This window comes from Bombina bombina, chromosome 2, assembly GCF_027579735.1.
Source record: "Bombina bombina isolate aBomBom1 chromosome 2, aBomBom1.pri, whole genome shotgun sequence".
In the NCBI taxonomy this organism is placed as follows: Eukaryota; Metazoa; Chordata; class Amphibia; order Anura; family Bombinatoridae; genus Bombina; species Bombina bombina.
Window position 1 is genome coordinate 972,642,802 of NC_069500.1, and position 24,805 is coordinate 972,667,606.

Genomic DNA, 24,805 nt, shown 5'->3' on the forward strand with positions numbered 1-24,805 from the left:
ATGATCTTGAAGAAACAACACAAGTCGATTCGTATGAGATTCTGCTAAATGTAAAGACTGAGCAAGTACCAAGATATCGTCCAAATAAGGAAATACCACAATACCCTGTTCTCTGATTACAGACAGAAGGGCACCGAGAACTTTTGTAAAAATTCTTGGAGCTGTAGCTAGGCCAAACGGCAGAGCCACAAACTGGTAATGCTTGTCCAGAAAAGAGAATCTCAGGAACTGATAATGATCTGGATGAATCGGAATATGCAGATAAGCATCCTGTAAATCTATTGTGGACATATAATGCCCTTGCTGAACAAAAGGCAAGATAGTCCTTACAGTTACCATTTTGAACGTTGGTATCCTTACATAACGATTCAATATTTTTAGATCCAGAACTGGTCTGAAGGAATTCTCCTTCTTTGGTACAATGAAGAGATTTGAATAAAACCCCATCCCCTGTTCCAGAACTGGAACTGGCATAATTACTCCAGCCAACTCTAGATCTGAAACACAATTCAGAAATGCTTGAGCTTTCACTGGATTTACTGGGACACGGGAAAGAAAAAATCTCTTTGCAGGAGGTCTCATCTTGAAACCAATTCTGTACCCTTCTGAAACAATGTTCTGAATCCAAAGATTTTGAACAGAATTGAACCAAATTTCTTTGAAAAAACGTAACCTGCCCCCTACCAGCTGAGCTGGAATGAGGGCCGCACCTTCATGTGGACTTAGAAGCAGGCTTTGCCTTTCTAGAAGGCTTGGATTTATTCAAGACTGGAGATGGTTTCCAAACTGAAACTGCTCCTGAGGATGAAGGATCAGGCTTTTGTTCTTTATTGAAACGAAAGGAACGAAAACGATTATTAGCCCTGTTTTTACCCTTAGATTTTTTATCCTGTGGTAAAAAAGTTCCTTTCCCACCAGTAACAGTTGAGATAATGGAATCCAACTGAGAACCAAATAATTTGTTACCCTGGAAAGAAATGGAAAGTAGAGTTGATTTAGAAGCCATATCAGCATTCCAAGTTTTAAGCCATAAAGCTCTTCTAGCTAAAATAGCTAGAGACATAAACCTGACATCAACTCTGATAATATCAAAAATGGCATCACAGATAAAATTATTAGCATGCTGAAGAAGAATAATAATATTATGAGAATCATGATCTGTTACTTGTTGCGCTAAAGTCTCCAACCAAAAAGTTGAAGCTGCAGCAACATCAGCCAAAGATATAGCAGGTCTAAGAAGATTACCTGAACACAGATAAGCTTTTCTTAGAAAGGATTCAATTTTCCTATCTAAAGGATCTTTAAACGAAGTACCATCTGACGTAGGAATAGTAGTACGTTTAGCAAGGGTAGAAATAGCCCCATCAACTTTAGGGATTTTGTCCCAAAATTCTAATCTGTCAGACGGCACAGGATATAATTGCTTAAAACGTTTAGAAGGAGTAAATGAATTACCCAATTTATCCCATTCTCTGGAAATTACTTCAGAAATAGCATTAGGAACAGGAAAAACTTCTGGAATAACCACAGGAGATTTAAACACCTTATCTAAACGTTTAGAATTAGTATCAAGAGGACCAGAATCATCTATTTCTAAAGCAATTAGTACTTCTTTAAGTAAAGAACGAATAAATTCCATTTTAAATAAATATGAAGATTTATCAGCATCAATCTCTGAGACAGAATCCTCTGAACCAGAAGAGTCATCAGAATCAGAATGATGATGTTCATTTAAAAATTCATCTGTAGAGAGAGAAGTTTTAAAAGATTTTTTATGTTTACTAGAAGGAGAAATAACAGACATAGCCTTCTTGATGGATTCAGAAACAAAATCTCTTATGTTATCAGGAACATTCTGCACCTTAGATGTTGAGGGAACTGCAACAGGCAATGGTACATTACTAAAGGAAATATTATCTGCTTTAACAAGTTTGACATGACAATTAATACAAACAACAGCCGGAGGAATAGCTACCAAAAGTTTACAGCAGATACACTTAGCTTTGGTAGTTCCAGCACTAGACAGCGATTTTCCTGAAGTATCTTCTGACTCAGATGCAACGTGAGACATCTTGCAATATGTAAGAGAAAAAACAACATATAAAGCAAAATTGATCAAATTCCTTAAATGACAGTTTCAGGAATGGGAAAAAATGCAAATAAACAAGCTTCTAGTAACCAGAAGCAAAGAAAAAATCAGACTGAAATAATGTGGAGACAAAAGCGTCGCCCATATTTTTTGGCGCCAAATAATACGCCCACATTGTTTGGTGCCTAAATGCTTTTTGGCGCCAAAAATGACGCCACATCTGTAACGCCGACATTTTTGGCGCAAAAGGACGTCAAAAAATGACGCAACTTCCGGCGACACGTATGACGCCGGAAACAGAAAAGATTTTTTGCGCCAAAAAAGTCCGCGCCAAGAATGACGCAATAAAATGAAGCATTTTCAGCCCCCGCGAGCCTAACAGCCCACAGGGGAAAAAAAGGCAAATTTTTAAGGTAAGAAAAAATGATTGATTCAAACGCATTATCCCAAATATGAAACTGACTGTCTGAAAATAAGGAATGTTGAACATTCTGAGTCAAGGCAAATAAATGTTTGAATACATATATTTAGAACTTTATAAATAAAGTGCCCAACCATAGCTTAGAGTGTCACAGAAAATAAGATTTACTTACCCCAGGACACTCATCTACACGTTTGTAGAAAGCCAAACCAGTACTGAAACGAAAATCAGCAGAGGTAATGGTATATAAATAAGAGTATATCGTCGATCTGAAAAGGGAGGTAAGAGATGAATCTCTACGACCGATAACAGAGAACCTATGAAATAGACCCCGTAGAAGGAGATCACTGCATTCAAATAGGCAATACTCTCCTCACATCCCTCTGACATTCACTGCACGCTGAGAGGAAAACCGGGCTCCAACTTGCTGCGGAACGCATATCAACGTAGAATCTAGCACAAACTTACTTCACCACCTCCATAGGAGGCAAAGTTTGTAAAACTGAATTGTGGGTGTGGTGAGGGGTGTATTTATAGGCATTTTGAGGTTTGGGAAACTTTGCCCCTCCTGGTAGGAATGTATATCCCATACGTCACTAGCTCATGGACTCTTGCTAATTACATGAAAGAAACATAATTTATGTAAGAATTTACCTGATAAATTCATTTCTTTCATATTGGCAAGAGTCCATGAGCTAGTGACATATGGGATATACATTCCTACCAGGAGGGGCAAAGTTTTCCAAACCTCAAAATGCCTATAAATACACCCCCCCACCACACCCACAATTCAGTTTAACGAATAGCCAAGAAGAAGGATGATAAGAAAGGAGCGAAAGCAACAACAAGGAATTGGAATAATTGTGCTTTATACAAAAAATCATAACCACCATAAAAAGGGTGGGTCTCATGGACTCTTGCCAATATGAAAGAAATGAATTTATCAGGTAAATTCTTACATAAATTATGTTTTATTTCATGTAATTGGCAAGAGTCCATAAGCTAGTGACGTATGGGATAGCAAATACCCAAGATGTGGCACTCCACGCAAGAGTCACTAGAGAGGGAGGGATAAAAATAAAGACAGCCAATTCCGCTGAAAAATGAATCCACAACCCAAATCAAAAGTTTTAATCCCATAATGAAAAAAACTGAAATTTTAAGCAGAAGAATCAAACTGAAACAGCTGCCTGAAGTACTTTTCTACCAAAAACTGCTTCTGAAGAAGAAAAAACATCAAAATGGTAGAATTTAGTAAAAGTATACAAAGAAGACCAAGTTGCTGCTTTGCAAATCTGATCAACAGAAGCTTCATTCTTAAAAGCCCAGGAAGTAGAAACTGACCTAGTAGAATGAGCCGTAATCCTCTGAGGTGGGCATTTACCCGACTCCAAATAAGCATGATGAATCAAAAACTTTAACCAAGATGCCAAAGAAATGGCAGAAGCCTTCTGACCTTTCTTAGAACCAGAAAAGATAACAAATAGACTAGAAGTCTTTCTGAAATATTTAGTAGCTTCAACATAATATTTCAAAGCTCTTACCATATCCAAAGAATGTAAAGATCTCTCCAGAGAATTCTTAGGATTAGGACACAATGAAGGGACAACAATTTCTCTACTAATGTTGTTGGAATTCACAACCTTAGGAAAAAATTTAAATGAAGTCAGCAAGACCGCCTTATCCCGATGAAAAATCAGAAAAGGAGACTCACAAGAAAGAGCAGATAATTCAGAAACTCTTCTAGCAGAAGAGATGGCCAAAAGAAAAATACTTTCCAAGAAAGTAATTTAATGTCCAGTGAATGCATAGGCTCAAACGGAGGAGCCTGAAAAGCTTTCAAAACCAAATTAAGACTCCAAGGAGGAGAGATTGATTTAATGTCAGGCTTAATATGAACCAAAGCCTGTACAAAACAATGAATATCAGGAAGATTAGCAATTTTTCTGTGGAACAAAACAGAAAGAGCAGAGATTGTCCTTTCAATGAACTTGCAGACAAAACCTTATCCAAACCATCCTGAAGAAACTGTAAAATTCTAGGAATTCTAAAAGAATGCCAAGAGAATTTATGAGAAGAACACCATGAAATGTAAGTCTTCCAAACTCGGTAATAAACCTTTCTAGACAAGGATTTGTGAGCCTGCAACATAGTATTAATCACTGAGTCAGAGAAACCTCTATGACTAAGCACTAAGCATTCAATCTCCATACCTTCAAATTTAATGATTTGAGATCCTGATGGAAAAATGGGCCTTGAGATAGAATTTCCGGCCTTAACGGAAGTTGCCAAGGTTGGCAACTGGACATCTGAACAAGATCCGCATACCAAAACCTGTTTGGCCATGCTGGAGCCACCAGCAATACAAATGAACGTTCCATTATGATTTTGGAAATCACTCTTGGAAGAAGAACTAGAGACGGAAAGATATAAGCAGGTTGATAAGTCCAAGGAAGTGACAACGCATCCACTGCTTCCGCCTGAAGATCCCTGGATCTGGACAGATACCTGGGAAGTTTCCTGTTTAGATGAGAAGCCATCAGATCTATTTCTGGAAGCCCCCACATCTGAACAATCTGAAAAAACACATCTGGGTGAAGAGACCACTCTCCCGGATGTAAAGTCTGGCGACTGAGATAATCTGCTTCCCAATTGTCTATACCTGGGATATGGACCGCAGAAATTAGACAGGAGCTGGATTCCGCCCAAGCAAGTATCCAAGATACTTCTTTCATAGCTTGAGGACTGTGAGTCTCACCTTGATGATTGACATATGCCATGGTTGTGACATTGTCTGTCTGAAAACAAATAAACGGTTCTCTCTTCAGAAGTGGCCAAAACTGAAGAGCTCAGAGAATCACACAGAGTTCCAAAATATTGATTGGTAATCTCGCCTCTTGAGATTTCCAAACCCCCTGGGCTGTCAGAGATCCCCAGACAGCTCCCCACCCTGAAAGACTTGCATCTTTTGTGATCACAGTCCAGGTTGGACGAACAAAAGTGGCCTCCTGAACTAAACGATGATGATATAACCACCAAGTCAGAGATAGTCGAACATTGGGATTTAAGGATATTAATTGTGATATCCTTGTATAATCCCTGCTGAGAGTGTCTTAATAAAAGAAAACATACTTACCAAAAGACACTCATCTACATAAAGTAGATAGCCAAACCAGTACTGAAACGAGAATAAGCAGAGGTAATGGTATATAAGAGTATATCGTCGATCTGAAAAGGGAGGTAGGAGATGAATCTCTACAACCGATAACAGAGAACCTATGAAATAGATCCCCATTAGGATGACCATTGCATTCAATAGGTAATACTCCCTTCACATCCCTCTGTCATTCACTGCTCTCTGAGAGGAACCGGGCATCAGCATGCTGAGAAGAGCATATCAACGTAGAAATCTAGCACAAACTTACTTCACCACCTCCATAGGAGGCAAAGTTTGTAAAACTGAATTGTGGGTGTGGTGGGGGGGTGTATTTATAGGCATTTTGAGGTTTGGGAAACTTTGCCCCTCCTGGTAGGAATGTATATCCCATACGTCACTAGCTCATGGACTCTTGCCAATTACATGAAAGAAATCTATGTTTCTTTTCTTTCTGTTAATAGAAGGATTTGGGAAACTATTGCTAAGGTGGATGCAGCTATTTCCACTCTTGAAAAGAGTACCAGTATTGCTTTATAGGATAACGCCTCTTTCAAGGATCCTTTAAATAGAATACGTGAACGTTTCGATGGGCAATCCTTTCCGGTTGTAAGCTTTATGTTTCGACCTGCTGTCAGTGTTGCCTGTGTAGCTGCTGCTACTGCTGTTTGTGTGACAACCTTTCAGAGCTATGGGAAACATCTTTTTAAAAACAGGAGGGGGAGAGAACGGTACACCTGGTCTATCCCATTAATTAGTAATAATTTCTGAAAACCTCTTAGGTATTGGAAAAACATCAGTGTAAACAGGCACTGCGTAGTATTTATCCAATTTACACAATTTCTCTGGGACTACAATGGCGTCACAGTCATCGAGAGTTGCTAAAACCTCCCAAAGCAGCATGAGGAGGTGTTCAAGCTTAAATTTAAATGTAGACATATCAGAATCAGGTTGAAGTGTCTTCCCTGAGTCAGAAAAATCACCCACAGATAGAAGCTATCCTTCTTCGGCTTCTGCACATTGTGAGGGTATATCGGACATAGCTACTAAAGCGTCAGAGAGCTCTGTATTTTTTCTAGTCCCAGAGCTGTCTCGCTTTCCTTGTAACCCTGGCAGTTTGGACAATGCTTCTGTAAGAGTATGATTCATAACTGCCGCCATGTCTTGTAAAGTATACGCAATGGGCGCGCTAGATGTACTTGGCGCCTCTTGAGCGGGAGTTAAAGGCTCTGACACGTGGTGAGTTAGTCGGCATAACTTCCCCCTTGTCAATTTCCGATGGTGATAAATCTTTTAAAGCCAGAATATGGTCTTTATATGCATTTGGTACACATTCTAAGAGGGGTTCCACAATGGCATCTAAACATAATGAACAAGGAGTTTCCTCTATGTCAGACATGTTTAACAGACTAGTAATGAGACCAGCAAGCTTTGAAAACACTTTAATTAATGTGAAAAAGCAGAATTTAAAAAACGGTACTGTGCCTTTAAGGGAAAAAAACCAACACAAAAACTGCAAAACAGTGAAAAAAGCAGTTAACTATGAAATTTTTACAGTGTATATAATAGACTAAAATAGCATTGCACCCATTTGCAAATGGATGATTAACCCCTCAGGTTCAAAAACGAAGCAAAAAAACGTTAAAAACCATTATAACAGTCACAAGCAAACTGCCACAGCTCTACTGTGGCTCCTACCTTCCCATAAAACGACTTTTTTAGGCACAAAAACCCTTTACAGAGGTCCAATATGTCAGGGGACTCCTTCAGGGAAGCTGGATGTCTCAGGATGTAATAAACAACTGCGCAATTAGAGCGCAAAAATAGGCCCCTCCCACCATGCACTCAAAGTCAGAGGGGCTTAAAAAACTATTCCTAGGAGTAAAATAACAGCCATGTGGAAAACTAGGCCCCAAATAAAGATTTATCACCTCAGTAAAAAACGTTCCTTATATATATAACGTTTTACATACTAAGCAATAATAGAAAGTAATATGAAAATTACCCTTTACTGCAAGCATGATGCCAGTCGTTATTAAATCACTGCAATCAGGCTTACCTTAACTATATCAGGCACTGTCAGCATTTTCTAGACCTTATCCTCTAGAAAAAAAAAATAATGAACATACCTCAGGGCAGTTAATTCTGCAGGCCAGCTTAAGTTTCCCCATACTCTTCAGTTATGTGTGAGAACAGCAGTGGACCTTAGTTACAACCTGCTAAGATCATCAAAAACCTCAGGCAAATTCTTCTTCTAATTGCTGCCTGAGGTAAAAAAACAGTACAACGCCGGCAACGTTTAAAAATAACAAACTTTTGATTGAAGATAAACTAAACTAATTCACCACATCTCTCTAGCTACTTCCCTTGTCGAGAGCTGCAAGAGAATGACTGGGGGTGGCAGTTAGGGGAGGAGCTATATAGACAGCACTGCTGTGGGTGATCCTCTTGCAGCTTCCTGTTGGGAAGGAGAATATCCCACAAGTAATGGATGAATCCGTGGACTGGATACACCTTACAAGAGAAAAGGCAGAATAGTACAGATAGTTTCCATTCTGAAAGATGGAATCCTTACATACTCGTTCAGAGTCTTTAGATCCAGAACCAGATCTGAGACAGATTTAAGAAAAGCTTGAGCTTTTACAGGATTCCTTGGAACATTGGACAGTAAAAACCTTCCCCTAGGAGGCCATGTTCTGAATCCAATTCGATATCCCTGAAAACAATATTAGAAAACCAGGGATCTAGGACAGACTGAAACCAAACCTCCTGAAAGAGGTTTAATCTGCCCCTTACCAGAACTACTGTCTAAAGGGTCCTTAAAAGAAGTACTATCTTCCAAAGGAATAGTAGTACGTTTAGCCAGAGTGGAAATGGGCCCATCCCAACTGTTTCCCATAACTCTAGATTAGCAGAAGGTAAAGGATATAACTTTTTAAATCTTACAGAAGGATTAAAAGACACACCTGGCTTAGACCATTGCCTAGCAATCATGTCAGAGACAGCATCAGGCACAGGTAAAACCTCAGGGAGATCTACAACAGTCCTAAAAACTGAAATTAAACGATTACAAGGTTTATCATCAGAAATTTTAGAATCTTTAACCCCTGACTAAGACCTCTTTTAAAAGAGAATGAATATGTTTAACTTTAAACAAAATGTACATTTTTCTTTTAAAGAGACATAAAAATGATAATGCCCTAATGTTTTATAGGATTTTAACTTTTATCATTTTTATTATTATTTGTATTTTTAAAAAAAGCATACATTTTTTTATTGAGGAAAAGAAAAATACAGATATAATACATCAAGGATTTGTATACAAATCTCAGGTCTTAGTACATGCAAATCAACCCTTTATAAAACATAATTTATGCTTACCTGATAAATTTATTTCTCTTGTAGTGTATCCAGTCCACGAATCATCCATTACTTATGGAATATATTCTCCTTCCCAACAGGAAGCTGCAAGAGTCCACCCACAGCAAAGCTGCTATATAGCTCCTCCCCTAACTGCCATATTCAGTCATTCGACCGAAAACATGCAGAGAAAGGAAAAACCATAGGGTGCAGTGGTGACTGTAGTTCAAATGAAAAAATTACCTGCCTTAAAGTGACAGGGCGAGCCGTGGACTGGATACACTACAAGAGAAATAAATTTATCAGGTAAGCATAAATTATGTTTTCTCTTGTTAAGTGTATCCAGTCCACGGATCATCCATTACTTATGGAATACCAATACCAAAGCTAAAGTACACGGATGATGGGAGGGACAAGGCAGGTACTTAAACGGAAGTTACCACTGCCTGTAAAAAACCCTTTCTCCCAAAAATAGCCTCCGAAGAAGCAAGGTATCAAATTTGTTAAATTTGAAAAGTATGAAGCGCAGACCAAGACTCCGTCTTGTAAATCTGTTCAACAGAAGCCACATTTAAAAAAGGCCCAAGTGAAAACCACAGCTCTAGTAGAATGAGCTGCAATCCCTTCAGGAGGCTGCTGTCCAGCAGTCTCATAAGCTAAATGAATTATGCTTTTTAACCAAAAAGACAGAGAGGCTGCTGAAGTCTTTTGACCTCTCCTCTGTCCAGAATAGACAACAAACAAGGTGAACGTTTGATGAAAACTGTAGTAGCTTGTAAGTAAAACTTTAAAGCACAAACCACGTCCAATATTGTGTAATAGACGTTCCTTCTTTGAGGAAGGATTAGGATACAAGCATGGAACAACTATCTCTTGAGTGATGTACTTGTTAGATACCACCTTAGGAAAAAACCCAGGTTGGTACGCAGGACTACCTTATCCGTACGAAGGACCAGATAAGGAGAATCACATTGTAACACAGATAACTTGGAGACTCTACGAGTCGAGGAAATAGCTACCCAAAAGGAACTTTCCAAGATAAAGATTGATATCTATGGAACAAAAAAGGTTCAAACGGAACTTCTTGAAGAACCTTAAGAATCAGGTTTAAGCTCCATGGCGGAGCAACAGTTTTAAACACAGGCTTGGATCTAACCAAAGCCTGACCAAATGTCTGAACGTCTAGAATACCTGCCAGACGCTTGTGCAAAAAAATAGACAGAGTAAAAATCTGTCCCCTTTTAAGGAATTAGCTGACAACCCTTTTCTCAAAAACATCTTGGAGAAAAGATAATATCCTGGGAATCCAGACTTTACTCCATGAGTAACCCTTGGATTCATAACAATCAGATATTTACACCATATCTATGTTCAATTTTCCTAGAGACAGGCTTTCATGTCTGTATTAAGGTATCAATGACTGACTCGGAGAAGCCATGCTTTGATAACATCAAGCGTTCAGTCTCCAGGCAGTCCATCTCAGATTGATTTTATTTAGATGGTTGAAAGGACCCTGAGGTAGAGGGACCTGTCTCAGAAGCAGAGACCGTGATGGAAAGGATGACATGTCCACCAGATCTGCATACCAGGTCCTGCGTGGCTACGCAGGCGCTGTCAAAAACACCAAAGCCCTCTCCTGCTTGGTCTTGACCTCCGGAGGAAATCCCACTCCCCCGGAAGAAAAGTCTGACGACTTAGAAAATCCACCTCCCAGTTCTCAACACCTGGGATATGGATAGCTGATAGACAAGAGTGAGTCTCTGTCCAGTGCATTATTATAAGACTTCTAACATCGCTAGGGAACTTCTGTTCCCCCTTGATGGCTGATGTAAGCCACAGTCGTGATATTGTCCGACTGAAATATGATGTACCTCAGAGTTGCTAACTGAGGCCAAGTCTGAAGAGCATGGAATATCACTCCCAGTTCCAGAATATTTATTAGAAGGAGGGTCTCCTCCTAAGTCCACTATCCCTGAGCCTTCAGGGAGTTCCAGACTGCATCCCAACCTAAATGGCTGGCATCTATTGTAACAATTGTCCCATCTGACCTGCGGAAGGTCATACCCTTGGACAGATGGACCCGACATAGTCACCAGAGAAGAGAATCTCTGGTCTCTTGGTCCAGGTTTAACAGGGGGACAAATCTGAGTAATCCCCGTTCCTCTGACTGAGCATGCATAGTTGCAGCGGTCTGAAATGTAGACGTGCAAACGGTACTATGTCCCTTGCCGCTACCATTAAGCCGATTTCATTCATGTACTGAGCCACCGAAGGGCGCGGATGGGATGAAAAAACACGGCAGAAATTTAGAAACTTTGACAACCTGGACTCCGTCAGGTAAATTTTCATTTCTACAGAATCTATCAGAGTCCCTAGGAGGGAAAGCCTTGAGATTGGGGATAGAGAACTCTTTCCTTGTTCACTTTCCACCCATGTGATCTCAGAAATGCCAGTACTACGTCCGTATGAGACTGGGCAATTTGGATGTTTGACGCCTGTATCAGGATGTCGTCTAAATAAGGGGCCACTTCTATGCCCCGCGGTCTAAGGACCGCCAAAGCGACCCCAGAACCTCCGAAAAGATTCTTGGGGATGTAGATATCCCAAAGGAAAGAGCTACAAACTGGTAATGCCTGTCTAGAAAGGCAAACCTGAAAAACGATGGTGATCTTTATGCATCACAATGTGAGGATAAGCATCCTTCAAATCCATTGTAGTCCTCTATTGACTCTCCTGGATCATAGTTAAGATGGTACGAATAGTTTCCATCTTAAATGACGGAATTCTGAGGAATTTGTTTAAGATCTTTAGATCCAAAATAGGTCTGAAGGTTCCCTCTCCTTGGGAACCACAAACAGATTTGAGTAAAAACTCTGTCCCTGTTCCTCTCTTGGAACTGGATGGATCTCGAACACAATGTAAGAATGCCTCCTTCTTTATCTGGTTTGCAGATAATTGTGAAAGGCGAAATCTCCCCTTTTTTTGGGGGGGGGAATCTTTGAAATCCAGAAGATATCACTGGGATATAAATTCCAATGTCTAGGGATCCTGGGCATCTCTTGCCCACGCCTGGGCAAAGAATGAAAGTCTGCCCCCTATAGGATCCGTTACCGGATAGGGGTCCGTTCCTTCATGCTGCCTTAGAGGCAGCAGCAGGCTCCTTGGCCTGCTTATCTTTGTTCCAGGTCCGATTGTCTCCAGACCGCCTTGGACTGAGCAAAAATTCCCTCTTGTTTTGCCTTAGAGGAAGAGGATGCCACACCTGCCCTGAAGTTTTTAAAAGGTACGAAAATTAGACTTTTTTTTTGCCCTTGATTTAGACCTATCCTGAGGAAGGGCATGACCTTTTCCTCCAGTGATATAAGCAATAATCTCCTTCAAACCAGGCCCGAATAGGGTCTGCCCCTTGAAGGGAAGTTAAGTAGCTTATTTATTAAAGTCACAACAGCTGACCATGATATAAGCCATAGCGCTCTGCGCGCCAGTATAGTAAAAAACAGAATTCTTAGCCGTTAGTCTAGTCAAATGAACAAGGCATCAGAAAACAAAGGAATTGGCTAGCATAAGCTTGTCAAATATATTCATCCAATGGAGTCGCTTAACTGTAAAGCCTCATCAAGAGACTCAACCCAGAACGCCGCAGCAGCAGTGACAGAAGCAATGTATGCAAGGGGCTGCAGGATAAAACCCTGTTGAATAAACATTTTTTATCCATTGGATCTAAAAAGCACAACTGTCCTTGTCAGAGGTAGTGGTACGCTTAGCTAGAGTAGAAACTCTTCTCTCCACCTTAGGAACTGTCTGCCAGAAGTCCCGTGTGGTGGTAACTATTAGAAAACATTCTTCTAAAAAATAGGAGGGGAAGAGAACGGCACACCTGGTCTATCCCATTCCTTATTAAAAAATTTTTAGTAAACCTCTTTAGGTATTGGAAAAACATCAGTACACACCGGCACTGCATATTATTTATCCAGTCTACACAATTTCTCTGGCCCTGCGATTGTACACATTCATTCAGAGCAGCCAAAGCCTCCCTGAGCAACAAGTGGAGGTTCTCAAGCATAAATTTTAAATGTAGAAATATCAGAATCAGGTTAAATCATCTTCCCTGAGTCAAAAAAAATCACCCACAGACTAAGCATATTGTGAGGTAGTATCATACATGGTTCTTAAAGCGTCTGTATGCTCTGTATCTACCCCCAGAGCTAACTGCTTTCCTTTAATTTCAGGTAGTCTGACTAATACTGCTGCCAGAATATTATTCACCACCTTTGCCATGTCTTGTAAAATAAACGCTATGGGCGCCCTTGATGTAATTGGCGCCATTTGAGCGTGAGTCTCTGAAGCGGGAGTCGAAGGGTCTGACACGTGGGGAGAGTTAGTCGGCATAACTTTCCCCTTGACAGAATCCCCTGGTAAAAGAAACGCTATGGGTGCCCTTGATGTACTTGGCGCCATTTGAGCGTGAGTCCCTAAAGCGGGAGTCAAAAGGTCTGACACGTGGGGAGAGTTAGTCGGCATAACTACCCCCACGACAGAAACCTCTGGTGATAATGTTTTTAAAGACAAAAAATTATCTTTATTGTTTAACATGAAATCAGTACATCTGGTACACATTCTAAGATGGGGTTCCACCATGGCTTTAAAACATAATGAACACAGAGCTTCCTCTATGTCAGACATGTTAGAACAGACTAATAATGAGACTAGTAAGCTTGGAAAACACTTTAAATCAAGTTAACAAGCAAATATATAAAACGTTACTGTGCCTTTAAGAGAAACAAATTTTGTCAAAATTTGAAAAACAGTGAAAAAAAGGCAGTAAAACAACCGAAATTTTTACAGTACATGTAATAAGGTAACAGAGCATTGCACCCACTTGCAAATGGATGATTAACCCCTTAATGCAAAAAAACAGATAAAAAAAAAAACAAAACGACATAGACGTTTTTAAAAACAGACACAACAAACTGCCACAGCCAACAGTGGGAAGCTTCAGTTAACTGTTTCTATGCAAAATTTAAGCCAGCCATGTGGAAAAAACTTAGGCCCCAATAAGTTTTATCACCAAACATATGTTAAAAAACGATTAAACATGCCAGCAAACGTTTTAAAACACATTTTTACAAGAATATGTATCTCTATTAATAAGCCTGATACCAGTCGCTTTTACTGCATTTAAGGCTATACCAACATTACAGTGTTATCACCAATGTACGTTAAAAAACGATTAAACATGCCAGCAAACGTTTTAAAACACATTTTTATAAGAGTATGTATCTCTATTAATAAGCCTGATACCAGTCGCTATCGCTGCATTTAAGGCTTTACTTACATTACTTCGGTATCAGCAGTATTTTCTTAGTCAATTCCATTCCTAGAAAAATATTTTACTGCACATACCTTATCTGCAGGAAAACCTGCACGCCATTCCCCCTCTGAAGTACCTCACTCCTCAGAATGTGTGAGAACAGCAAATGGATCTTAGTTACGTCTGCTAAGATCATAGAAAAACGCAGGCAGATTCTTCTTCCAAATACTGCCTGAGATAAACAGCACACTCCGGTGCCATTTAAAAATAACAAACTTTTGATTGAAGAATAAACTAAGTAGAAAGCACCACAGACTCTCACGACCTCCTATCTATGTTGAGGCTTGCAAGAGAATGACTGAATATGGCAGTTAGGGGAGGAGCTATATAGCAGCTTTGCTGTGGGTGGACTCTTGCAGCTTCCTGTTGGGAAGGAGAATATATTCCATAAGTAATGGATGATCCGTGGACTGGATACACTTAACAAGAGAAACCAAAAGCTTTTAATAGATGTTCCATATCCAGTGGTTTATGAGAAATAGAATGTCCATATCCTTTAGGGTACATAAAAAGAATAACATCCTCATATTTTTTTTTATAAATAACATCGCTTAACAAATATCCAACAGTAAACATTATTGATATAGAATTACGGCCATGGATGGCCATATGGTTCTCCAGACAACTCCGGATAAAAAATGGTGAATGTAGATCAACTTAACGCAGAAGTCTCAATGTGTCTAATTGTATAATAATAAAAAAGGTATTTACTTGCGTTTTGTGGTTTGTCATTATTATGTAACCAAAGCAGAGGTCTGCTTAAAGGTTAACTTTCCCCATTTTGCATCACAACATCTAGGGAGTGGGTGGGAAGACAGTGGATTTTGTGAGGGGTGAAGGTTGTTTTTAGGTTAGCGGGTTCAGGTGAACTATCCCAACTATACAGTCCCGTAACAGATTAATGAGAGGGAGAGCATTGAAGGGATTCCCATGGTTCTCAGACCAGACAATGTGTGGATATTTGGTTGTTGGTCCTAAAGATTCCTTCCTCCATTGATTTAAGGTAGTTTAAATTATCCACTACTCCTTGCCATTTTGGAGGGTTACCTTTTTTTTCAGTTCCATTCAATTATGAGTTTGGTTGAAATCAGGATGTAGATTAAAATAAGTTGGTGCTTGGGTAGGGCTGTAATGTCTAGGTGTAGAAGTGCTGTACTTGGTTGTGTGGGGGCCGGGAGACCTAGTTTAGAGCATAGCTGTTGTGTTTTATCCAAAAAGGGTCATAGCAGGGGGCAAGTCAACCAAACATGGAGGGGGGGTTCCCGGTTCACTGCAGTTCCTCAAGCAAAGTGGAGAGGGGCAGGATAGATTGTTTGCAGTTTGATCGGAACTTGATGCCATCTGGTTAACAATTTATAATATAATTCATGCATGGTTACGCAATGTATGGCTGACTTGGTAATGACTATTGCTTGAGTCCACTGTTTGGAAGTGAACTCCTGTCTCCATTCCCTCTCCCAAGAGATGATGTGGTTAGTTTTTACCAAAAGGTATCGTGCAGGAGACATTTATAATGTGAAGAAAGTGGTTTATACAGCTGAATTCCAGCTGTCCATCTAGTCTGCCATGGAGTCAGGCTTCTAAGCTGACTTTCCATGAATCCCGAAGCTTTCATAAGGGATTATAGTCTAAGTAAGTGCAACTGTAATTTAGCAGGGATCTCAAGTAAATAAGTCTTCCGAGTAGAAGTCAGAAAATTTGCTTAAGGACGTGCTTTTCCAGCAACTCAGGTGCATGTTAGGTAGGCTGTGCAGCAGGCCCACTATGGAGTGGATCTATTTTACAGGATTTTATAATGCACTGCTGCTTGTATATAACTGTGTCTAACTCCTGCAAAGGGGTTAAACAAATATTAAACTCAGATCCAGAGTATCAATGGGACCTAGCTGAACACATCTGGTTGGCCAAAGATAAGAGGCATATGTGTGTAGCTAGCAATTACCAGCAAGCTTCCCAGTAGTACATTGTAGGTCCTGAGCCTACTTAGGTATGCTATTCAACAAAAGGATACCAAAAGAATGAAATACATTTGATAATAAAAATCAACTGAAAAGTCTTTAACAATTGCATGCTCTATTGGAAACAACTTTAATTTTGAATTACACATCCCTTAAATCTATCAGCTACAAGATTTATTTATAGTTCACTAGAATATTTAATATACATACTATGCATATAAACCTGTAGTTATTAATTCCACATTCACTGTCCAAATGCAAGACTATAGCTTTCCATGCGATGTGTCAATTAGCTCAGGTAATTAGGACACATTTATGCCATGTTGAGATAGCATGGCATACAAGCAAATATATTGTGTCAGGCTGTCTTCTACATCAGTGCAATGTTTTAATTAGTGTGGCGGAGGGATTTAGTATTTCTAATTAATATACTTGGTTGTAAATGCAAATTAAAATTTGATGGCATTAAGGTAGCCATAAAATTGCAGTTGCTGGTCATGTATATGGTGAATAAACAATATAGTTAGTTAGATTGAGGGTAATGTACTATTCAAAATATAATATGCAAAACTGAAGATAGACCAATAGTAAAGCCCTGCATGTAAAGTGCTATAAATTCAACACAATACTAAATATGAAAATATTGTTGGAACATTAAGATATGAAGTGACTGTTTCTCTTTTCTCTCCATATAATACATTATTTTCGGATTATTAATATCATCATTATTAAAGGGATATGAAACCTAATTTTTTTCTTTCATGATTTTGATAGAGCAAGCAATTTTTATCAACTTTCTAGTTTACTCCTATTATCAATTTTTCTTCGTTCTCTTGGCATGTTGATTTGAATAGCAGGAAAATAAGCTTAGAAGTCGGCCCATTTTTGGTTCAGCACCTGGGTAGCGCTTGCCGATTGGTGGCTATATTTAATTATCTACCTTACACTATTTTAAGAGAACCCTTATCTCCTATTGGTACATTAGTGAGGTTCATGAATAGCCTATCGATTATAGAAAAGGATCGCCGTGGTCTGGGAACAACACAAATAATTATCTTTGTTGTTTATATCGCAATACCCATGGTATAAGTTTTGTTCTCTTATCACATATATGTTTTATGTATTGCTAGTGATGGCTGCCCTGTTCCTGTTAGATGTTTAAAATATTTTACTGACAACCTAGTTTTCATATGGTAAGGAGCATTTTGTATCTGCATCTGTTCCTTTTATATGCGTTATTCCATGATCCATAATTGACTCTGTAACCTGTATCTAAAGGATTTAAAATTAACATTATTTCCTCCATTGTCTAGAAATAAATGTTAAAGGGGAGGTCCAAAAGTGGCTTCTTGGAGTGGAGGCTATCTAACTAGGTTATATGGCAAAAAGAGGTTTATATTCTAGTTCATTTGCTTTTTCTTGGCATATTTATTTGTTGTCTCAGATTATACTATTGTTCTTTCATGATGCTGTGACCTTTTTTGTATTTTTGAAACAAATATCATATGTAATTGCATTTTAAAAACTTAAAAAAAAAAAATCAGATTTATTTAAAAAAAAAAAAAAAAAAAACTATGTTCAGCAGTCCAACTAAAGTTTTACTATTAAGGTAGAATACCTAGTTCAATTGTATAACTGTCATATGAAATATTTTAAAAACATTAACAATAATAAAAATATAATTAAATCTAAAAACATCACATAAAAAATATAGAAATAAAAAAACATTTTATGATATTTTAAGTATTATAGAAAAAGCAATGGTATACAACATATAAAGGAGAAAGTGTGAGTACATTTTTTACTAACCATCTGATAAATGTAAGTAAAATGTACTGGTAAAAACCTAAGGTAAATATAAATACAATCTATAAGGAAACCTTTTGAACCTATTGACATGGAGAAGAGAGACTTGGTGAAAAAGAATATTAAATAACATTTAATTTTTTATTGCAATTCATATCTGTCAATTTGATTTTCTTAGTTAACTATCTTTAGAAAAATGCTAACTTAAAGGGATACGAAACCCAATTTTTTTCTTTCATGATTGAGAGCATGCAATTTTAAAAAACTTTCTAATTTACTCCTATTATCAATTTTTATTCATTCTCTTGGTATCTTTATTTAAAAAAGAACGCATCTAAGCTAAGGATCCAGCCCATTTTTGGTTCAGTACCCTGGATAGCATTTAGCCACCAATCAGCAAGCGCTACCCAGGTGAACCAAAGATGGGCCGGCTCATAAGCTTACATTCCTTCCTTTTCAAATAAAGATACCAAGAGAACAAATTAAAATAGATAATAGGAGTAAATGAGAAAGTTTATTAAAATTGCATGCTCTATCTGTACCATGAAAGACAAAAATTGGGTTCAGTATCCCTATAAGATTAAGTTTAAATTCATAATAAAAAGGTATCCTATAATTGAATTAGGTTACCAAAATTTCAGTGTTAACATGTTGTGTGGAAATCTTTGCAATGACTTTTATACAATAAGACAGTAGAGCTCTTTTTAGTGTCAGTATCTGAGAAGATTTATACGATTATAATAATGTGCAGATATAAAATTAAAGCTGTTATCAAAACAGAATAACAGAGATAATCATTGTATGGTACAAAACAAATCCCTGATGCATGATGAGTAATAAATGTATAACAGGTCTCAACATTCGCTAAATATGCATTGCAATATTTACAGCCGTATACACATAGATTAAAAAAAATCCTTATTGAAATTTAATTACTAGTTTTATATATTGACAGAGGAAAATGACAATTTATATATTAAAATAATATATTCACTTAAATATTACATATGTATAACAAGGGTAGTATTAGTCCAAACTATTTCATCACATTACTCAATGCAATAACAAATTTAATAAAGTGTCTTAAAGGGATGTTAAACAGTCAGTTTCACTGTTTTAAAAATGCACTAAGCAGTTGCTTATACTTAATAGAAAGTGATGCAATATGTATTATTCATCTATTTAAATCGATTTAACCTTTTTTTTATTTTAACAATTCATTTGTGCAGTGTCTTTTACCTCCTGTCACAGGCCTACAAGGAAGATGCAGCCTTTGCAGGAAGGTTTATCTTAGCCTTATGTGATACAACTTCTAGTTTAGTGAATAGACTAGATAACAATCTGTTACTTTTTATGTTTACTTTGATTTAACATTTGTTTTTGCCAAAGGAGCACTGTTTAATATCCCTTTAATTAACATTTAATCCGCTTCAAAACAAAGCAAAGAAAATGCTACAGTAAACTAATTTAAAAAAAAAAAAAAAAAAGAAGAGGTTGGCAAGTCATTTGCTTTTTTAGAATTAAGGATGTTTTTGCTCAAAACTTGGGTTTCATAAACAGAAAAAATAGATGCATTTGCAACATTCTAGATTTGAAATAAATAATCTTCCAAATCTACTGAGATATAAAAAGCAGTATTATGATCAAAATCCACCCTGAAGCAGTCATTTGCTGGCACTGAAAGTCATGCATCACACGCAGGTAAGTGAGTTAGACATGGCAATCCGTCTCACACAAAATAAAGAGGCATCAATGAATTAAGGTTATCTTGAGCAGTATATACAACTCAGGAGATTGCAAACCACTAATATGCGTCCAAACATGAATGTTCTTACCATCAAATGCATCTTCATCTGACACCAGTTCATCATCAGAGCAGATACTTAGTACGTTTACTAACATCTCTGTCACTGAAGGCAAGAAAGAAAAAAAAAACCTGTCAAGTTTCAAATACACTATATCAATAGACTTGCTGGCATGGTCTATAAATATATAGAATCAAATATAAAAGATATAGAAATAAGTGTCCTAAAATATGGTGAAACCTTTTCTAAGTGGGTTACAGTCTATTTTGAAATAAATTATATGAAATAATTAGCATCAGCTTTAGTTTCAATTAATTTTCTTTTTTCCTTAACCCTTTAACGACCAAGGACGTGCCAGGCACGTCCTCCATTGTAAGTCACTTAATGACCAAGGATGTGCCTGGCATGTCCTCTGGGGTTTAAAGCTCTGGAAGTGATCCTGATCACTTCCAGCAGCTTTTAAGGTATTGCAGTGATGCCTTTATATTGAGGCATCACTACAATACCTTTTTTGGCACACCAATGCAGAGAGAGCCACTCGATGAGGCCAGCGATGGTGCCAATCGTTGGTAGGTGGGAGCAGCTGCAGGGAGGCGGGTCGGTGGCCCATCGCTGGCTATCTTTTGGCCAGCAGTCGGAAATGATTGTCGGATGCGTGCAGGAGCGCGCGCGATCGTTCAGTTTTAAATTTTGAAGTGGTGGGAGAGGGTGGTGGGTGACTGTTGTGGGTGGGAGAGGAGGGGAGAAATAATTTTTTAAAATATGTCTGGGAGGGGGAGGGAGTAGGGTTTGGAGGGGGTGCAGCTACACTACAGAAAAATAGTGGTTTATTTTAGAAAAAACACATTTAAATGCAAAGTGGGTACTGGCAGACAGCTGCCAGTACCCAAAGTGATGGAAAATAGTTAGTGGGGGGAGGGTTAGAGAGCTCTGGGGGGGATCAATGAGGTTGGGGGCTAAGGGGGATCCTAAACAGCAGAATATATATTTTATTTAAAATAAATAAATAAAGCCTTTTTATTTTAGTACTGGCAGACTTTCTGCCAGTACTTAAGATGGCAGGGACAATTGTGGGGTGGGGAAGGGATGAGAGCTGTTTGGGAGAGATCAAGGGGTGGGATGTGTCAGGTGGGAGGATTATCTCTACACTAAAGCTAAAATTAACCCTTCAAGCTCCCTACAAGCTACCTAATTAACCCTGTCACTGCTGGGCATAATACAAGTGTGGTGAGCAGCGGCATTTAGCGGCCTTCTAATTACCAAAGAGCAATGCCAAAGCCACATATGTCTGCTATTTCTGAACAAAGGGGATCCCAGAGAAGCATTTACAACCATTTGTGCCATAATTGCACAAGCTGTTTGTAAATAATTTCAGTGAAAAACCTAAAATTGTGAAAAATGTAACAATTTTTTTTATTTGATCGCATTTGGCCGTGAAATGGTGGCATGAAATATACCAAAATGGGCCTAGATCAGTACTTGGGGGTGTCTACTACACTACACTAAAGCTAAAGTTAACCCTACATGCTCCCTAATTTACGCCCTCACTGCTGGGCATAACACACGTGTGGTGCGCAGCGGCATTTAGCGGCCTTCTAATACCTGTTGTAAGAAAAGCCGTCTGCAGTGCTGGGCTGCCGGCACCATTATCAGTGTAATTAAATCATTTGTACCTCCGTGAGGGGGAGAGGGAGGCTGTGAAGCTGCATATACTCTCCGTGCAGAAGATGCATGTAGATGTATATGTAAATCACTAAGGACTGACAGATCTACAAGCTTAGTGATTGTTTAGCAACGATCATCTCTGCATTGGATCAGATCGCACTGCTATATAATGCAGACAATCACTGCTAAACGATCACTAAGCTTGAAGATCTGTCAGCCCTTAGTGATTTACATATACAGCCAGAAGGAGAGGTCTTCAAAAGCAGAAATCTTCTGCACGAAGAGTATATGCAGTGTCACAGCAACCCCCCCACCTCTTCCCCTCACAGAGGTACAAATTATTTATTTACACTGATAATGGTGCCGGCAGCCCAGCACTGCAAATGGCTTTTCTTACAATATAAAACTTGTGGGCAGTTTCAAGTATAAAACTGTGGGGGGAGTTAAGAGACATAAATATAGTACTTAATAAGCATTTTATTTAAGTTCTGCTGCATAATGTGTATATACATACATGGGGAAATACATTAATACTCTGACTAATAAATCTGTATCTTCAGTCACTGCAGCTCACATTCTGCAAACAGATGTGATCCTCTAAGTATATGTAATGTAGCTGTGTGTTTGTCACGTGACTGCATCATGAGCATGTGACTACTGTGCTACTTTACAATATGGCAGCGTACATAGGAGAATCAAGCACTGGATCAATGGTGTACTTCAAAACATTCTCCTTCAACAGTTTGGGGTAAGAGGAACAGATAAAATAGACACCAGTGATTATTTTATTCTTATTTATAAGAAAAAGTAGGTTTTAGCAATGTCCATAAGGTGTTAAATGTCCCTTTAAAAGATGGAACCACTAAGATAGATTTGCCACTTGCATTCATTTTTTTCAGTTTATTTTTAATTTTTAAATACATTATGAGGCAATATAGAAATTGTATACTATAAAATGTAAAATAAAACTAAAAATATTAAGCAAAACAAATGCTTTGTACATATTGAAATGGGAGCAAACAAATTGGCATAATCCGCTATTTTTATATCTCTTTCTAAACATATGCCTGTGTTGGTGCTCCATTTGTAGATCACTTTGGTAATAAAAGTGTCAACATAATGGGTATAAGTGTTTTTTTTTGTTTTTTAAAAAAAGTATTTTTATTGGTAGCCTAAATCATACAGATCTTGTTTAGAAACAAAATAAAATATTGGCATTACATAAGTATTTTAGTAACATTCTTATTTCTATACTCCTATAGTTTAACATAAAACAGAATATAAAACGGTTATAAACATAATTAACTTTCTGAAGTGATATGTATGGCTACAAGTAATTAAAGGCCTTACTCTTTTGATTGTGTTTTCTGGTTTGAGGAATCGTTTAATATGTATGTTTCCCATAATAATTGTATTTGTGAGAAAAGGTCTAGATTCTTAGTTTTTAGATAATGAAATTCCTCTAGGGAGGTTGTGCGGTTGTTGCCATTGAGCTTTAGTTGGGATTTTGTCAGACTTCCAGTTCCTGGCTATAAGAATTTTAAAGCAGTTAGTGAGAATATTAAACAGTTTTTTCTGAGGTGTGGAATTTTTTTTGGAAGCTTTGTTAAAGAGCCAAAGGCAAGGATCAAGAAGAACATGAAATTCTAAAATTTTGTTCGTTTCGTTTCATGTGAGATTTTGTCCCATATTTTCTGTATTTTGGGGCATTGCCACCAAATGTGGGCCATGTGTCCCTCGGGAACCACATCTAAAGCAGTTTGCTATGTTAAGTTTATATATTTTTTGGCATCTTGCTGGTGTTAGGTACCATCATTGTAGGATCTTAAGGTTGAGTTCTATAAATCTACTAGAGATGGAGGATTTTTTAATGCATGTATATATATGGAGTCTTTATAGGAGATGTCTATGTCTAGCTCAGTATTCCATCTATGTAATATGGTGCATTTCCAAGGAGTGATTGCTGTAATATGGTGTATGTTAGTGAGAGAGCATGTCTTGTAGGGGTGGGTTTTGTACATAGGGATTCGAATGGTGTTAAAGATCTAAGCATGTTTCTACTTTGCTGGTGAGAGGAAATGTATGAGTGGCATTGTCTGTAGAAGAGCCAGTTTTTGAATGATAGGTATCCCTGAGAGACTAGTTCATTCGGGGTGTATGATATGATTGTCGGTCGTTACCTAAGTGATATATCTGGAGTGATCTGTTAGTTGGGCCTATGATCGTTTTTGGGTGAGAAAAACTCAGAATGAATTCCAGGTTGTGGGTCAGATGTGTGAGAGGCGAATTTTTGGAAGAAACGTGTGGGTATTCCACAAGAATCTTGTCCCAAACAGAAAATGTTTCCCTTATGATTTTAGTAGAGTTACGTATGCATTTGTCCCTATCTTTTGGTGTCCAGTATAGTGTACCCAGATGTGTGGATTGATTAAGGTCGTGTTCAAGTTGGACCCATATTTTGTTGGCTATGTTTGAGGACCAATCTATAATACTATTATTAATTACTGGGTTTACCGGAATGCGTGAGAGAAAAAAATCTTCTCACAGGCAGTCTTACTCTGAATCCTATTGTGTACCCCTGAGAGATAATACTCCGAATCCAATGATTTTGGACCAAATTGATCCAAACATCTCTTAAAAATTTTAATCTGCCCCCTACCAGCTGAGCTGTAATGAGGGCCGCACCTTCATGCAGACTTGGGGGCTGGTTTTGATCTCTTAAATGGCTTGGATTTATTCCAATTTGAAGAAGGATTCCAATTGGAAGCAAATTCCTTGGGGGAAGGATTAGGTTTATGTTCCTTATTTTGTCGAAAGGAACGAAAACGGTTAGAAGCTTTAGATTTACCCTTAAGTTTTTTATCCTGAGGCAAAAAAACTCCCTTCCCCCAATAACAGTTGAAATTATTGAATCCAACTGAGAACCAAATAATTTATTACCTTGGAAGAAAAGGGATAGCAATCTGGACTTAGAAGTCATATCAGCATTCCAAGATTTGAGCCACAAAGCTCATAGATTTAACATCAATTTTTATAATATCAAAAATGGCATCACAAATGAAATTATTAGCATGTGGAACCAACTTAACAATGCTAGACAAATCATGATCCAATACTTGTTGCGCTAAAGTATCCAACTAAAAAGTTGAAGCAGCTGCAACATCAGCCAAAGAAAT

At 38.1% G+C, this 24,805-nt stretch overlaps 1 protein-coding gene across 5 annotated transcripts in view; it reads right to left on the minus strand.

Annotated features, from left to right (window-relative positions):
- PPP3CA (protein phosphatase 3 catalytic subunit alpha) overlaps positions 1–24,805 on the minus strand; it is a 797,611-nt gene that overhangs the window by 107,071 nt on the left and 665,735 nt on the right. For all 5 annotated transcript variants that reach the window (XM_053703487.1, XM_053703489.1, XM_053703490.1 and 2 more), the window contains exon 10: positions 19,995–20,069. In XM_053703487.1, coding sequence (XP_053559462.1) covers positions 19,995–20,069 — 75 coding nt within the window. The remainder of the gene's footprint in view (positions 1–19,994; positions 20,070–24,805) is intronic.